The 17850-nt window shown below is 53.1% G+C and overlaps 2 protein-coding genes across 2 annotated transcripts in view; one reads left to right on the plus strand and one right to left on the minus strand.

Annotated features, from left to right (window-relative positions):
• Positions 1-515: 515 nt before the first annotated feature.
• ENHO (energy homeostasis associated) lies at positions 516-2353 on the plus strand. The gene is made up of 2 exons (XM_010587861.2): positions 516-587; positions 1577-2353. The coding sequence occupies exon 2, from the start codon at positions 1738-1740 to the stop codon at positions 1966-1968; it is 231 nt and encodes a 76-aa protein (XP_010586163.1). The 5' UTR covers positions 516-587; positions 1577-1737; the 3' UTR covers positions 1969-2353.
• DNAI1 (dynein axonemal intermediate chain 1) overlaps positions 2336-17850 on the minus strand; it is a 69697-nt gene continuing 54182 nt past the window's right edge. Inside the window, exons 13-20 of the mRNA XM_064290852.1 lie at positions 14030-14277; positions 11258-11347; positions 11042-11129; positions 10123-10202; positions 8723-8871; positions 8507-8606; positions 6152-6337; positions 2336-2719 (exon numbers count right to left, since the gene is read on the minus strand). Of these exons, the coding sequence (XP_064146922.1) occupies positions 2621-2719; positions 6152-6337; positions 8507-8606; positions 8723-8871; positions 10123-10202; positions 11042-11129; positions 11258-11347; positions 14030-14277 (1040 nt within the window). The 3' untranslated portion in view covers positions 2336-2620. The remainder of the gene's footprint in view (positions 2720-6151; positions 6338-8506; positions 8607-8722; positions 8872-10122; positions 10203-11041; positions 11130-11257; positions 11348-14029; positions 14278-17850) is intronic.

Consider the following 17850-nt stretch of genomic DNA (forward strand, 5'->3'; position numbering starts at 1 on the left):
ATTAAGACTGAGTAGCCTTTTCAGCTCTCTGCCCCCAGCTTGCACAAGGGGCGGACCAGTCCCCGCCCCAGCGCACAACCAACGGCTAGGCAGTCTGGCGCAGCCAGCCAATTGGATGGCGGCAGTGGCGCGGGCATGGCCCCGCCCCAGACAGACCGCCGGCCGCCGACCCCCCTAGGAGGCAGGGGTCTTCGCTGATCTTGCTGTCAGCTGAGCCCTGCCGAGCCCAGCCGAACGCAGCCGAGACCAGCCGAGCCCCGTGCCGCCGCCGCCCGAGCGCCGCCGAGAGAGCGAGCGAGCGGCCGCACAGCGGAGGAGGCGCCGCCCCAGGGGGAGGAGGTGCCCGCTCGCCGCAGACCGCCCGCGGCAGAGGCCGCCCCCCCGGTCGCGCCGCGGCGGGAGCGGCCGGCGGAGGCTGCGCGGCCGAGGGGGAGGGCTGGGGTAGGGGACGTCGCCCCTGCCCACGTCCCGCCGACCCCCGCCGCCCGCCCGCCAGCCCGCCCGCCAGCAGGCTCCCGAGCCTCAGTGGGCGCCGAGCATCCTGCTGCCCCGGACCCTCCCGCGGGCGCGCACCGTGCTCAACTCAGGTAAGGGGCGCCCTACCCCCACGGGCACGGGGGCCGAGACCCAGAGACCCAGGGACGGAGACCCCAGCGAGATAGACTTCTACAGCAGAGAAATAGAGGCAGACACAAAGACTGACACACAAGAGACTCACAGAACCACAGAGACAGAAGGACCCCACGGAGCGGGGAGGAGGGGGTAGACTCAGATCCACGGGAACAGGAGGGCACCCAGCTGGGAGCAAGAGAGCCACAAGAAGCCCACAGACACAGAGACAGGGAAAAAGACCCAGAGACTGATACAGAGAAACACAAAGAGATGGATCTGGAGAGAAACCAGACACACAGAGACAGACCACTCAGTGATGGGGACACACAGAGAGACAGATATAAAGAGAGCTACACACAGAGGGAAAGACAGCCACAAACCCAGAGGTGGGTAAACAGAGGCAGAGGCTCACCTCTAGGCACAGGAATGGAGAGACTGAGTAAGACAGCCAGACGCACAGACATGCACCTGACCTGGAGAAACAGTCCCACAGAGAGGCACACCCAGATACCCAGCCTGGATACATAGAACCCACACATGCCTGCCAGGGCCTCCACAAAGTTCTCTCTGTGTGAGCTGGCGCCTCTGGAGGTCTCCTGGACTGGCTGGCTTGAGTCCTGAGATGGGGGAGGCACCCAGGCCACACTGAAGCTGGTCACAGTCTACATCCTCTGAGGCCTTGGGCTACCTCAGTCCCACCCCCACACAGTGCTTCTGAGGGCTGGAAGCTAAGTGGGCAGGGCCAGGCCATGCCCACTGGTTCTAAGGAGAATGATACGGGCTGCCTGTTCCAGCTCCCCCCACTGCAGCTACACTTAGGTGCCTAGAGCCAGGCCTGAGGATGGGCATATTGGTTCTGTGGGGTGGCCAGAGATGTGGGAAGAGTGCATTCTTCCCTACCCCGTCCTAGGCCTCCCCATTGCTCTTTCCTTACCACCCTCTCCTTTGCTTTTACCCCACACAGGCTCAGGACTGCAGGTGTGCATCTCCGCTGGCCAGGAATCATCGAGCGTGTAGACAGGACAGCCTCCTTGGAAGGCCGGCCATACTGGAATCCCGCCTCGGCATGGGCCTTGCCATTGAGGCAGCCCCACTGTCTGTGCTGATCTGAGTGTGCTGCCCGTCATGGGGGCAGCCATCTCCCAGGGGGCCCTCATCGCCATCGTCTGCAATGGCCTTGTAGGCCTCTTGCTGCTGCTGCTCTGGGTCATTCTCTGCTGGGCCTGCCACTCCCGCTCTGCCGACATTGACTCCCTCTCCGAATCCAGTCCCAACTCTAGCCCTGGCCCCTGTCCTGAGAAAGCTCCTCCGCCCCAGAAGTCCAGCCATGAGGGCAGCTACCTGCTGCATCCCTGAAGGCCCCTGGCCTATCCTGGAGCCTGGGTCCTAAGTCCACCCTGCCCAGAGCCTCGAATCAGGATCCAGGAGTTCAGCCAGCCTGGGGTCCAGAACTTGCAATCCAGCCTACCTGGACCGGCTCCAAGAAGGGCTCAGTGGCTCCAGGGCGATGGGCCTGGGGTGGAGGTTCGTGAGTTGGTGCTAGGGCCAGGGTCATCTGGACTCTGCTCCACCCCAAGGGCCAGGGGCTGGGTCCACCCTCTTCCTAGGCTGACTGAGCGCCTCTAGGCCCTCTAGTTGGGGAAGCAAACTGGAACCCATGGCAATAATGGGAGGGTGTCCAGACTGGCCCCTCCCTTGGTCCTCCTGCTGTTTGCTGGATAATAAATGAACTACGGCTCCACCCTGAGATTTCCTCTTCCTGAGGGCCCTGCAGTGGCAAGATTAAAGGTGTGGGGTGGGTTTCCAGACACAAGTTTATTTGTGCAAAGCGGGAGAGGTTAATGGTGGTTGAGGGCCAAGTCCTGGGGTAAGGTGCTGGGGCCAGGGCAGATGCTGGGGCCTGGTCAGGAGTGGGGTCACATGCTGAGTGCTAAGGCTGGGCTAGGTACCAGGGTCAGGGGCTGCAAGAAATGGGTTTAAGAAATGGAGCAGGTACTGAGGCCAGCCCTCAGGTCTTGGTTTTTACTTCCCTCACCAGGTTCAGCAGTTTGTCCAATTTTGCGATCTCCACAGCTGGACCCTTCTGCACTTCCTGCCCCTTCTTTTCCTGTAAGTGGGAAGAGGAATGGTGAGAGATGGTCCACCTCTCTCTGGGTTCTGGCACTGCATCCTCTGCCCACTCCTCCCCTGCCTGGTTAGGTTCTGGATCTTTGCCTTCTTCCCAACTCAGGTTGAGTGACACAGGGGCCCAGCTGAGAGCTTGGGAGAAGCACCCAGCTCTGGCTTGGAATCTCAGATGGACATAGGATCTTTATGCTGGGAGCAGTTTGGGAAGGCATCCATCCACTGACCCTCAGAGGAACTGTTCTTTCAATCCAGGGGAGGGCTGTAGCCATGGGGATGGGTAGGGCCTTTGATTGTTGGGACTACCTTTCCCAAAGGCAGGTCTCTAGCTAAGGCCTATCAAAGAGCTAAGAGGTGCTTTTTAGGGGAGAAAGAGGAGTGTGGACAAAGCTACAGGTGCCCTTATCTAGTATTCTTACCTAATGCCCTCAGGTCAAGCTGGGGGTGGGGTGCTATTTGGGGCCAGGCCTGCTTAGTCAGACAAACTTGTAGCTTCCACAAGTGTGTCAGGAAACCCACCAGGGCAGATGGGATATCCTATGTGACTCCATATGTCCTTGGCTGGAACTGTCCCTCAGAAGAACATCCTGAATTTATGACCCCTTGCCTCAGTCTATAGGAGTCCCTGGGTGGTGCAAATTGTTAAGCACTTAACTATTAGCCGAAAGGTTGACGGTTCAAACCCAGAGGCGCCTCAGAAGACAGGCCTGGCAATCTGCTTTTTTCAAGGTCATAGCCTTGAAAACCCTAAGGAGCAGTTCTACTCTGCACACATGAGGTTGCTGTGAGTTGAAATTGACTCAATGGCAACTAACAACATCCCATCCTACAGAGCACTTTAATGCTTCTACAGGTAAGCTGAGCTCTGAGTAAAAGGGAGTTGGAGTGCTGGGTACATGTTGCTCACAAGCCCAAGGGCTCCTTAGCTGACCAGTACCAGTCCCATCCACCCTCTGTCCAGGCACTGGAATGTGGGCCGAGCTGGGGCAGGCTGGGCAGCTGCCATTTCCTGTCTTCCCTCAACTCCCGGCCCCTCCCTTTCAGCCACCTGTGCCCATTGCTCACTGGCACCTGCCCCAGCCTTGCCTGCTGAGGGCCTGGCCTGGATTTGCCTTGCTGTGAGGTGGAGGGAGACTGCAGGGCCAGCAGGCCCCATCCTGGCTGCTGACACTGTATGGGGCTCTGGTGTGGCCCCTGCACCTGCTCTCAAACCTGTCTCCCCAAACCCCTTGCAGCCCAGGGCTGTTGTCATTACCCAGATCACCTCTGTGCTTCAGAGACAGAAGACAAAGGCATCTTTTTCTCTCTTCCCACTCTCCTGAATTAAGCTTGGGTTCCCTTGGCCTCACCCTATCCTTTGAGTGTTAGAGGACCTGGCTTTTAGTTCCAGCTCTGTCGTTAACTCTTTATGATGTGGCTTTGGGCAAGTCCTTTGCCTCTCTGAGCCTTAGTTTTTCACCTACACAGTAGTTAGGGAAAGATGGTCCTTGACTTTTGATAAGCCGGGGCTCTGACACCCATCATGGGAAGCTCCCTTGGCCAGGCAGCCCAGATCTCTGCGGCTAAGCCCCCTCAGTGGGCCGGGAAGCTGCAGCCCACAGAGGAGGGGCAACAGGGGTGCCCAGAGGACTTCCTTTTGCACAAAAAACTTAGCCATGATAGGGCTCAGATAGTAATTTCACAGGGACCTTCAATTCACCCAAGGACCAGCCCTCAGCCACGGCCTGCTCAGATCCTCAGAGCCCCAGGTACCTTTGTCTTCAGACCCTCAGACATCAAAACAAAAAAGCCAAACCCAGTGCCGTTGAGTCAATTCCGACTCACAGCGACCCTATAGGACAGAGTAGAACTGCCCCCCATAGAGTTTCCAAGGAGCGCCTGGTGGATTCGAACTGCAGACCCTTTGGTTAGCAGCCGTAGCACTTAACCACTATGCCACCAGGGTTTCCAACCCTCAGACATAGGACCCCAGATATTAGGAGTCAGCTCACAGCCAGGACTGACCTTGCTGTGAGAGGAGTTGGGACTGTGGAAGAGTCTTGCCTCCCCAGATTGAGGGGCAGGTCAGACCCCCACCCGTAGCTAGCACCCCCTTGTGGTGCCATGGCCGTACCCTCTGCCCCAAGGAGTGACCATCATCCCTCCCAGAGGGCGGTCCAGCTCTGCCAGCTTAAGCCTGGGTCTCTCTCCTCAGTTAATTAAGAACAGATTTTATCTGTTCTGCAAATTGTGCTGCCTCCTCGACCCTCCTTGGGGCCAACTAGCTTCAGACCACGCCCGGCCCCCTCTCCCTGAGCCCACTGCAGCCTCTGGGCCACAGCTGCCTGAGCTTAGCAGCCTTTTGAGTATTTATAGCCAAGTCCACCCCCTCCTCCAGCTGGCTACAATTACAGGCTGGGCCAAACTCCAGTCCTAGCCTTTGCCTCCCTGGCCATGGTGGGGAATGGACCAGTTAGGCACCAGAGGGACGGTGCAGCGGTGGTCCTGCCTTGGTAGAGGGACATGGGGGGAGGTGTCAGTACTTGAAAGAGACAGGCCTCTGTCCTACCTTCGAACTGCACTAAAGGATTCTAACTGCAACCTGGGATACAGCTGTCAGGGCAACCTGGCCCAGCCATGGTCCAGTCCCGATCCTGACCCGGAACCTGGCAGAAAGTAATCTCATTTCTTCTCTTAGCTCTATCCAGCTGCACCGGGCTTCAAATTCCAACACCCAAATGGGCAGGGCTGGGCTCTGGGTTCTTGGGTTCTGAGTTTTTAACTTGGGCACTTGAGCTCTGGATTCTAAGACCTGGGTTCTAATCTGGACTCTGAGTTCTAGCCTTTGAAGTCATGGCTCTGGGCTCTGTGGCCTGAATTTGGGGTCCTTGGGTTCTGGGCGGGGCCTCTTGATAATAACAGACCCTAGAAACAGGAATCAGAGCTCAAAAGGAGAACTGCATAGCTGTTGACCTAGTTACCCTTCTCATGGCTCATTTCATTCTCCCCTGTGTGGACTCACAGCTCCCTGCTCAGGGACCACTGGAGCTGCAGCCCCACGTAAACCCAGCCAGCGAAGCAGTAACTAAGCCCAGAGCCCCTGGTTGTAGACCTGGCCTACATCCACAGCTTCCTATTTTATCCATAATCCAATGATGCCCATGCACCTTCCCTAAGCTTCAGACCCATAGAGGCCCCTGCTCACTGGATGTCTACCTGGCAGCCCCTGCAGGTAACTCAGACTCAGTGTGTCAAACCTGATCTCATTGTCTCCTCACAAACCTGCTTCTCCTCCTGTGTTCCCCATTCAGGCAATGACACCACCCAGGGTCTCCCAAACCAGAAACCTGGACCACATCTGACTTCATCCCTCTGTCTCATCCCTCACCATCCTGGAGAGTTTATCTCTTGGGGCACCCCACCCCCAAGCCTGTACCTTGGGCATCTTGCGCAAGTTGGGTGAGAGCTTGAGGCAGGTAATGTGCCCACGGTCATCACCCACAATGATGATGGGGTAGATGGGATTGAACTGCACGTGGGTGATCTTGTTCTTCTTTTTGGCCACCACGGGCTGGTTGCAGATGGCCTCGTACTTGTTGATGGCCAAGTCGAACACATGGGCCTGTAGAAAGGTCAGTGTTGGCACACTCAGGGGTAATGGGGCCCCTGTCCCCAGTCTCAGAGGAAACAGCCCTTGCGCTTTCTGGGGAAACACTATGGAAGGTTAATGGCTAGCATGCTGCAGCTGGAGGGCAGTGGGAGAGGGACTTTTGTGTCTCTGCTTATGTTTTTCCTGTGGTTGGGGGAAAGAAAGAGGTTAGGAGAAACTTGTAAGTCTATGCAGAATTAACAATAATCATAGCTATCATTTATTGACCACTTATTATGTACCCTGGGCAAGCATGTTACATGTTGCATCATCTAATTATAATTCTCAGAACCACTCTGTAAGGTAGATTCTGGTAAATGAGGACGTAGAGGCTCTTAGAGGCTAACTTGTTAGTAAGTGGCAGAGCTAGGATTTACACCAGCTAGAATATATGTAAAGTGCTCAGACAGTGATTGACATATAAGTGCTCAATAAATGTTTGATCTTAGTCCAAACCAAGACCAGATCTTGCGTGAACAACTGTAGCAGCCTCCTAACTGGTCTCCCAGCTTCCACTCTGACCTACAATCCACCTTCCATGCAGCAGCCAGACTTACCTTTAAACATTTTAAATCCTTCAATAGTCTTTCTTGGTGAAAAATCCACATTCCTTACCCTGGCCCACCTTTCCGCTCTCACCTCATGCTTTCCTCTGTCCCTCTTGCTCACTACACCCCAGACACACTTGACTTTCTGTTCCAGAAACTCATTCCCTTCAAGTTCATTCTCACTTCGAGCGTATGCACTAGGTGTTCCCTCTGTCTGGACCCCCCCTCCCACACACACACCTGATGACCCAATTTCACATGGCTGGCTCCTTTTTATCACTCAATTCTCAACTCAGATGTCACCTCCTCAAAGAAGCCTTCCCTGACCACTCTAAGGGCCCATCCATCCAGTCCTCTTTCACTTCACCCTCTTTTTCTTTTTTTTATATAAAAGCTTTATTGAAATATAATTCACTCATTTATACCATTCAATAGTTTTTAGTATATTCACAGAGTTGTGCAACCATCACCACAATAAATTTTAGAACATCTGCATCACCCTAAAAAGAAAAACTGTACCTATTTGCAGTCACTTCCCATTTTCCCCCACCCTCCCAGTCCTAGACAACCACAAATCTACTTTCTGTCTCTACAGATTTGCCTATTTCCATGTCTGAAATGAAATTATACAATGTATGATCCAGTATGACTGGCTTCTTTCACTAGGCATAATGTTTTCAAGGTCCATTCTTGTTGTAGTAGCAATAAGTAATACTTGTTATTGTAAAAAACAAATTTCTCATTGAATGTATATACAACATTTTATCTATCCATTCATCCACTGATGGACATTGGGTTGTTTCCACTTTTGGGCTATTATGAATAATACTGCTACGAACATTTGTGTGCACATATCACCCTCTTTTAATTCTCTGGCCAGCACTTAGCACTATAGGAATTTTGTTATTGTTGTTGCTTTATGTCTTTTCCGTGAGAGCAGGAACCTCAACCACCAGGGCTTAGCCTGAAGCTGGGCACCATCGTTGGCCCTTTATAGACATCTGACTGACTTTAGGGTGATGCCTTAACCACTATACTCTTCCGTTGTAGCAGCAGGTGCCTCTCAGTTTATATCAAAGTCCACAAGGAGAACAGATTTGCATCTAAGAATTTGCGCACAACATGCTGTTTTCTGAGCTTTCACCAAGCCTCACTGCTGAACAGTATACCATCCCATCCCCACTGAAGTCCCTTTCCAGATTCAGCTTGCATTCTTCCAGGGATAGGGACCTCACTACCTTACAGACAGTATTTCAATCACTGATTAACTCTGGCTCATAAGTGTTTTCATAGATTGAGCTGGCCCCTGCCACCCTGTAGCTCCCTCGCCCAGGGGTCTCAGAGAAAGTAACTGCTCCTCATGGGATCTCATCCCACAGAGTGCTCTTTCCTTCAAGATGAACAGCTGCCATTCCTTCCTTGAGGCCTCTTGGGATGAATGGTCCCTGATCTGCCTGACCCTTGAAAATACAGTCTTTCGGTCCCACCTTCCTCTACCTGACCTGGTTATGGGGTGGGCTCTCCATGAGGGAGACCCTGAGATACTTCATCCTATCTCCAGTAGGAACTTAGCAGGTCAGGAAGGGGCACTCACTTTCCCATCGGTGGTGACTGCCGCAAACACAGTAGAAGAGTATGGTGCCCAGGCCACATCACCCACAGCTGAGTTCAGGTCATAGATGAACATTGGGGTCCTGTGGTGGTGAAGAGGTGGAAAGATTATGATACAGAGGGCTCATAGTGCCAGAGCCCCACAGGCCAGCCCAGGGTGGGGCCAGGGGGAGGACAGGGCCAGGGACAGGCCCCTCACTTGATGGTGTGATCCCAGATCTTCACTGTCCAGTCGGAGCTGCAGGACATGAAGACCTTGGTGTGGTATGGGTTCCAAGACACAGTATCCACTGCCATGTTGTGGGCATCATAGGTGTCGAGGAATTGGCTGGAGTAGGATTTAGAGCACTGGGCAGAGTGGAGGGGGGGTGGAATCAGGGGTCAGGAGTAGGAGAGGTTAGCAACAGCACCTCCCTGGGGGTCTTGGAGGACCACAGCCTGAGACTCAACCTGTCCTCACCCCACATCACTGTCACAGGCTAAGCTGGGGCCCACTGGCTGCTCTCTCTACCCTTAATACACCCAAAGAGAAAGGAGGGACTTAAGGGGCTAGGGGTTCAGGTGGGCAGGGGATCCTTCCTGGAAAGTGAGGGCCTGAACCCTGCAGGATGCCAGGCCAGGCAGAAAAGGCTTTTTCTCCCTGAGTCAGGGCTGGGCAGGTCTGAGGGTCCTGGGTCAGGTGTGGCCTAGCCATCTCTTCAGACCAGGGCCTATGGACAGACAGACAGAGCCCTGGGTCCATCGGTGGCTTACAAAGAGAATCCTTGTAATGATGATAAACAAACATCCCACCTTGCTCAGGTACATGGAGGTGCTGAGCCGGGGCAAACCCCCATCTTCAAGTTTCCCACTCAGGTACTTGCCCAGACCACCATGCCCCTCACTCCCTGCCTCCAGGAGACAGTGCAGCAAGTCCCTCCTTCTGCCCTGCTTCCTAAAGCCAGGGCCATTGTGGGGAGGGGGTGGGGACCTCTTTTGCATTCAGACCAGCTCTGGCTGGGCCTCAGGGGCTCCCTGGAGCCTGCCTTAATTAACATTCCGAGTCTCTGGGCCTGGGAAAAGCTGGCAGCAGAGCTATTTCTGGACGGATGGCACTTCAGAGGATATTCACCTACTAACACTGAGACCTTGCAGACGGCCCTGAGGCTCCATCCTGCTGGTTGGAGGCTCTCCATTTTAAAAAATAAGTCTGCTTTTTACCTGGCCTTCAAAGCTCAGCTCAAGTTCAGACCTCCTCCAGGAAGTCTTCCCAGAATGTTCTAACTCCTATTCCCACCTCACCCCAACACCCACCTCTACCTCCTTGATCCCAGGAGGGAAGGCAGGGCTTAGAGGGAAAAATGCTGGGAAGCCAAAGTCACCTTCTAGATTTTCCACCCCCTTTTCTGCATTTTCCCCATTTTCCCCTTCTTCACACCAAAGCTAGTCAAATGTGTTCTCCTCCCCCAAGAAGCCTTCCAGAACTGATACGCACTAAGGTCTGTCCGAATAGGGTCTGTGGAGAATTATAAACTCTGGGTGGGTGAGTGTAGGCTGGGAGGGAGTGCTCAGGTCTAGGTGGCCCTATAAGAAGCTGGCACGGGGACAGAGTTGCCTCACCTTGTAGATTTTCCCCTCCTCTGTGCCCACTAGGAACATGTAGTCGATCTCTTTGTGGAAGTCAAAGGCAGTGCCACATCCTTGGGAGAAGAGGAAGCAGCCCTTAGCTCAGCTCTGAGAGGGAGGCTCCCAGCACCTCCCCTCCCCAGGGAGGGGACTCAGAGCAAGCTGTTGGGCCAGACTGAGCTGAGCTTCTGTAAGGGCTGGGACCAGGCCAGGCAAACAGGAACCGGCCCCCTGGCCTGCTTGTCCCAGGCAGTTAGGACTCTGCAAATAGCCAGGGGTTCTGAAGACAGGAACAGGGTCTGGGTAAACAAGGCAGGGAGTGAGTTAGAACAGGGTCAGGGTTAGGGTAAACAAGGACAGGGTCTGCAAACAGGGACATGGTCTGTGCAAACAGGGATATAGTCTGCATAAACAGGGTAGGAATTAAGTAAACAGGGATAGGATCTCGGTAAACAGGGCCTGATCTACATAAAGACTGGATCTACATCACAGCACCTGATCTGCATAAACAGGAACAGGGTCTGCACACAAGGCTGAAACAAACAAACAAAAAGACAAACCCAGTGCCGTTGGTTGAGTCGATTCCGACTCATAGGGACCCTATAGAACAGGGTAGAACTGCCCCATAGAGTTTCCAAGGAGCACCTGGCGGATTTGAACTGCCAACTCTTTGGTTAGCAGCCATAGCACTTAACCACTTCGCCACCAGGGTTTCTGCACAGGGCTGGGACCTGCCTAAACGGGGCAGGGAGCATCTGCAAACAGCCACACGTTCAGCTTTCCCATTATCTTGGGTTGGGCTCTGGCAAGAGTGGGGAAGGGAGTGCTCCGTCACGGGGAGGACTACTTCCTTGACCTTCACGGCGCCTGAATGACTTGACCAGGTCTGATGTGCGAAGGCTGGGGTTCCTACCTACTGTGTGCAGCTGTAACCCCTCGAGACCCTCTGTGGTGCTGCCCTCCACCTTCAGCTTGATGACATCTGTGTGAACCAGCTCGCTCTGCAGTGACAGGGTGCAAGGGGAAGGCCATGGGTTGGGATCAGCAGGGTTAGGGGGTGTCCTTTGTCATTCAGTACCCACCCACACACCCACCCACCCCTGCATAACCCTTCCTAGGAAGAAGGCACCTTCACAAGCGTCCAAGACACAATCCTGCCGTCAGATGACACAGAGAAGAAGTTAAGATTGTGGTCCATGTCATCCTTCTGCCACTTGACCTGAAACATGCCAAACCATGAGCTCTGGGACCCTGCTAAGGCGTTGAGTTAGGGTTGTGAGCCGGTTTTTGTGGGCGGGCTGGCCTTCTCCAACAACCCATGTAAGGCTCAGAAGCAAGTTATGTGAGCTCATTTTCCAGAATCCCAGGATTGATTCTCCCTCCCTCCTTCCATCCATCTCTGTCTCCCATGTCCCTCTTTCCCTGACCATCCTGGGGCAACAGTGCCAGTCAGGGCTTTCCCCTAACCCACTGGCTTGGCAATGGCGGTGCTCAATTCCTCCCTGGGTTGGTTTATAGGAGCCTAGTTATGGAAAGAAAAAGATGGCTCTGAGTTCAATCTCCTTACATAGACATGAACTGGAAAGGACAGAACCCATCAACCAGTTTCCCCATTTATTAAACAGGAATCACAATAGAACAGGCTCACTGTGGGGAATAAATGAGATAAGGTACACGAAACCCATAGTTCAGGACCTTGTACACATTAAATGTTCAATTAACATTGGCTAATATCCTTGTTAGTCTCTGGGTGGTGTAAATGGCTAATGCACTTGACCGCTAACTGAAAGGTTGGAGGTTCTAGTCCATCCACCCAGAGGCACCTTGGAAGAAAGGCCTAGCAATCTCCTTCTGAAAAATCAGCCATCGATAACCCTATGGAGCACAGTTCTACTGTGACACACACGGGGTCACTATGAGTCAGGATTAACTCCACAGCATCTGATAATATCTGAATTATTATCATCATCCTAGGATTCTAGGTGGTAGGCCTTTGGTTCTGCAGGGGCCTTTTTCCTGCTTGCTTGATAGGGAACGGTAGGCCTCCCTCCCCCGCCCACCTTTGCCAGGCTTGGCCTTTCTCTACGAAGTCTCTGTTCCTACCTTCACTTTGCCACTGGCTCCCACTCCCAGAATCTTGCTCCTAAATCCCAGATTTGAACTGCATTTCTCCATCTGCAAATCGGAGTTAATAATCCTGCCCCACCCATCTTCTCTGGGCTGGAAGGGAACATATGGGAAAGTGTTTTGGAGACAGAGCTGTTGTCTTATGAAGATGACACGCTCAAGGCTCAAGTTTCTGTTGCCAGATGTGGAGGCCTGGCCAAGCTGTGTCCTGGAGAGCAGGGGTGGGGCTGGGTGCCCAGAGTTTCCTGTCCTCCAGCTCCCTCCAGACCTCCCATGCTGGGACCACTGTCCCCTCCCCCTGTCACAAGCAGAGGCCCAGTGAGGGAGGCCAAGGCTGGGAGCCCAGCGCTGCTGCCTGTAACCGCAGCTGTCACCATGGCTGTCTGGGGGAGGAAGGGGCTGTGCCTCCCCAGCCACCCTGAGGCCTGGCTGATCAGAGCTGCAGGAGGGCAGCCGAGTCTTGCCTGGGCCTGTCTGGGCAGCAGCTCTTCTGTGCTTTCACTGGGAGGGCCTAGAACCCCACAGAGCCAAAAGTCTGAGCCAGCTCTGATGCTGAGACCACTTCCCCTTCTGTGTAAAGATGGTCCCTTTAAAGAGGGGAGGAGACAAGAAGTGTCAAAGGCCAGGCTCTAAGAGGCGCTAGGGAGCTGCAAAGGAAAGTGTTTAATGAGCCAGCACGCATGGAAATTGTATTTCACACCCCACTTAGCTGCCTGATGCCCAATGGGGGATGGTATGTATATTCCAAGCAAGTGTGTATATGTGTACAAGTTACACACGTGCTTCAGGGGTGGGAGGAGTAGGTATAAGGTGGATAGTAAGGAGGGGTTGGGACTTGGGAAAATGAATTAATGCCCAGGGACTAGGTGGTTAAGGAGGGGCTGGAGCTTGCTTAACTGATTCCTTCTCTTTCTGTTTCATTTGATTAGAGCAAACCTGCTTGACCCCAGTCTCTGCTCACACATCCTTCTCCCTCCTTTCCTCAGAATCACACATAACACGTGCACGCATCACGCGCGCACACACACACCAGTGTTGCCGACTGAGGCCAGCCCCCTTAGAACAGACAGTTCTTTCCCTGCCTCCAAAACCGTCCATGGCTCCCTGCTGCCAACAGAACCAAGTCCTTCTGCCCCAGCCTGGTATGTGAGGTCCAAACAACCTGTCTATTCTCCCACAAATACCTCTGACACAATCCCTTTAAGAAGGACCTAGACTTTGATGTCTGTGACATCTCATTCACCACCTTGGCTCTCCTTTAAGCTCCAGGCTCATACATCCAACTGCCTGCCAAAAAGGACCAGGCCTTACAGCCTCATCCCAAGGGCAGATGACTAGCAGCACTCTCCCCCATCTGGGAGTTCCCCCAAATAAAGCATGGGCTGCCCAGATGGCTGAGCAGAGCCGCTGTGGGAAGTTGAGGAACTGAAGCCCTTGACATACTCAGCTGGGGCCTGTCAGGCCCTGGAGGTGTCCAACATGGCCTCTGAGTCACTATCCCCACATCCAAGAGATTCTTAACAGACAGATGGGGCCCTCCTAATGGGAGCTCTGGGGCAGCAGACCCCAGCTCTCATTGGAGACCCTCTTACCTGATTCTTACCTTCTGCCTTTTTCTTCCCCTTCTAACTCCCAGCTCCTTGGCGTCTAAGCTGGTACCTGACATCCTCATACCCTTGCCTATGGCCTTCTCCTCCCTAAAGTCCTTCCGCCATGGGTCCTAGATGCACACGCTACTTCCATCCCCACTTTCCCATCCTGGTTCGAGTCTGACCTGCCACACAGGGTCCGTGTGCTTGCCAGACTTGGCGGAGCTACGGAAGGAGGGCTGGGAGTGGGGCTTCTTGAGGTTGTAAATGGCCACGTTGCCGTCGTAGTGGCCCACCACCACCAGGTAGGGGTGGTCCACATGTATGTCGAGACACATGATGCCGCTCTCGCTGCTAAAGACGTATTCTGGGAAACTTGGGTTCTTCAAGCTGTAGAGTAGCAGCATTCCCCGGCTCTGCTTCATGAAGTCATCTGCCCTCGGGGGAGACGGGCTGCTTTAGTTGCAGAATCTACTGCCCTGCTGGGGGAACCCCTTGCCCCTCCCCACCAGAGGGACACTGCTCTGCCCTGCTCTGTCTCTGTCAGAGAGCTTGGGATTCCTCTTTGGGCTTCAGCTTTCCTGTCGGTGAAACAATCATGAGATGTGGTCTTCCCCTTCTCAGGGTTCATGGGCAGATCCAACAACCAGTAGAGGTGACCAGGCTTATCTGAGGGATGGACAGTCATTCTCCTATGCTCCCTGAGGTATAGGAAAGGGGAATGTGAGCTCAAAGATTTGCTAAGTGAAGAATGTATGTGTGTAGTGGGCTTGGAATGGGGCAGTACCCTCCAGAGGGAGTTGAGATGTCCAGCCCAGGAGCAGGTTGTGATATTCTGTAGATGCCTGGATAATGCCCATATCCTCCCTCTTCTCCCCAACCTACCCCATATATACACAGCCAAGGACAGGGTTAAACTTGGACTAAAATGGACTTGTCTATAATGAGTCCCAGACTAACCACCTGTGGGCATCATCCTATACCCTCCAGTCCCAGCCCTCAGTTGCAGCCTGAGCCCCAGCTCTTGGTATGTTTCCAGAATCCAGAATTCCCAGACCAGCCAGTCAGGCTTCCATAGGCCCACTCTGCCATCCTTCTGGCCTGGCACAGCTCTGGGTGTTCGGCAATGGACCACTCAGCAGAGGTCCTCCTCCCTACCCTGCCCCATGTCAAGGGAACTCCTCCTACTCTTTCGTTGTCTACATGCTTGGCACCCATCCTGATAACTAGTCGCTGAACAGAACACAATTCCAGCCTTCAAGTCTACCTCTTCTGCCACTAGTCTGTCCTTCCAGACCCTTCCCAACTTCCAAAGAGTTGGAGCTGGAGAGGTGGAAGGTGCTACAGCAGGCCCCATTTTTGAGGCCCTATGTTACAGTAGCCTTTTGGCCAAGATGAAAGTCCTCCTTACCCTCCTGCCTCCAAGGCTGCCTTCTCTGCCCCTGGCAGCTGAAGTGTCTCGGTCTCTGACGCAGTGGCCAGCCCTGGAGTGTACAGCCCATGGATAGGAGCAGCAGGGAGGTATCCCCAACTTGGCTAGTTTCATTGAGTTGTTCCCTCTGCCTTACTTCTCAGGCTGTCCTTTACTCAAGATAGTAAGTGGCTGGGCTGGGATCAGGGATAATCTGGGCTGGTCCCTGAAGGGAGAAGTCAGGGCAGGAGCTGAGCTACTACTAGATCCTAGGTATCCCATCCAATCTGCTGGCCTGGTCTTAGCTCTCCTGCCCCACTATGTTTTTGCCCACATTGCTTCCTTAAGCTGCAATATATTCCCCTTCTATACTTTGCCTAGTGATAATCTACTAGTCCTTGAGGGCTCACTCCTCCAGGAGGCTTCCAGACCATCCAGTCACCAGGGCTGTCTCTCCTGTGAGTGCTCCATCCACATCTTATTATCACAGGTGATTGTGAGCAGGTCTTGGCTGTCAGCAGAGAATGGAGTGGGCATGGCCTAGTGTGGCCCTGCAGCCTTGCTCTCTTTGGTGGTAGGGCTGCCTCCTGCTAACCCTGCTCTGTTGGATAATCTCTAAGGTGTCTTCCAACTCTTTTCTTCAATGATACCCCTGGTTGAACCTGATTCAGCAGTTCTCAGAAAGCCATGGTCTTGGGCAAGGGGACTACCTGGGAGGAGTGGCTTAATTCTGCTGTAGATCAAAGCTCTGACTGACCTTAGTGTCCTCCACTAGAGCAACAATGAGGAGCATGGATTGATGTCTTCCTGAACTGCCAACCATAAGTGGAGGCTTCATCCCCAGCAACCCCACTCCTGCCTAGCAGGCAATGGCTTTAGATTGTGGGGGGCCACTCTGGAGAGTTCTGGCTGTCAGCAAAATTCTGGGCTTCTGCTCAGAGTTCAGGGAGAGCAAGGCAGGCAGAGGCCATGTTGAGGCATCAGGCTAAAGCCTGGCAAAAGAGACTCAGCAGACAAGTTAAGGAACTTGAGATATGAGATTATCCTGGATTATCTGTGTGGGCCCAATCCAATCACAGGGGTCCTTTTAAGGGGAAGGGAGAGGAAGGAGAGTCAGAGAAGATGTAATGACGGAAGCAGAGGTCAGAGTGCTGTGACTGCTGGCTGGAAGGGGGCCACAAGCCATAGAATGCTGGTGGCCTCTAGAAGCTGGAAAAGATATGGAAAAGTTTCTCCTCTAGAGCCTCCAGCAGGAATGTAACCCTGCCTTGATTTTAGCTCGGTGAAATCCATTTTGGATTTCTGATCTCCAGATCGGTAAGATAACAAATTTGTGTTGTTTTAAGCAACCATGTTTGTGGTAATTTTTCACAGCAGCTGTAGGAAACTAATACAATAGACATTCAGGGAAGGTTGACCTGAACTCTACTTTTAGAAATCAGAGGGAGAAGCCCCAGCAGATGGCAGTTTTTCCTGGGGCAGTTTGGAAGCAGTCCCTCAAGAAGTTAGAGGGGTGGTTTCAATGACCCTCAGCTCTTCTGTGGACAATAATGAAACCTTCCTCAACTTATACCTCAGCCCTGTCCCCTTAGACTCCAGGGACAAAAATGCACTTTTTGTTAGGAGTTTCACAGTCCCCAAAGGCAAGAAATTAGCCCAAGGCTTCCCCAAGGAAAGGCATCAGTTGCTAAAGAGTTCCAAACCTCAAGCATGGCCCAAAGGCCATGATCCCAGGCTGGGCTGTTCCAAGCACTGTCATTCTATTAGAAGTCATATTTACAGTGTGGGAAGTAAAAGCAAGGCCTTGGAGACAGAATATATCAAGCAGGACATTTAACTTGATTTAAGGAAAATGAGGCAAACATTTGAGAACCTAAATAACTAACCAGTAATTAAACTAACAATGGGAATGCCCTTGCACTACAACCCGGCAAGCATAGTGGCCTTTATGGACTGTATTTACAAAGAGACCTGACAACATAATTAGTCCTGTAAATTTTACGCAGCCTGCAGCCGAGGAGTGATGGATTTTGTGTGTGCAGATGAACAGAGAGAAATGAGGTGGATGAATTTCCATTTTCAGTAAATGAAATTAACACTGCTTAATTTTTTTAATTAGTGAAGCTGACAAATAAATGACCAGTAAAGATTTAAATCCCTACAAGTATATCTCTGGCCTGGGCAGGCTCAGGGACAAGGCCAGGATGCAGTGGCACAGAGTGGGAAAGGGTTTAGTGCTGGGCCTCAGGGCCTCACGGTGGCCCCTTTTGAGGGTGCTGCCCTCAGAGGAAGGCTAGGCTGAGGGACAGATTGCTCTCCTGTCCTTCCAAGATGTGACCCACTGGGAAGCTTCCTGCCCTAACCCCTGTGTGACAGCCAGTCAAGACCACACAGAGTATCTGGAATGTTTCTCTATCCCTGCTTGACAGACCTTGAGGAGCTCCCATTTCCCTGCTATGAACTGGTTAATGGGCTGGAAAGGATCCTTCAGTACAGCAGGCTGACACAATTGCATCCCAGCAGTTCCAAGTCCTTGTCCTGTCCCATGAGCCATCTCTTACTGGGCTAGCTCCCTTTGCCCTCCAAAGTTCCCCT

This window comes from Loxodonta africana, chromosome 9, assembly GCF_030014295.1.
Source record: "Loxodonta africana isolate mLoxAfr1 chromosome 9, mLoxAfr1.hap2, whole genome shotgun sequence".
In the NCBI taxonomy this organism is placed as follows: Eukaryota; Metazoa; Chordata; class Mammalia; order Proboscidea; family Elephantidae; genus Loxodonta; species Loxodonta africana.

Excerpts from the sequence above, each read along its gene's own strand:
- ENHO (XM_010587861.2), top strand. The coding sequence starts at position 1,738 with ATGGGGGCAGCCATCTCCCAGGGGGCCCTCATCGCCATCGTCTGCAAT.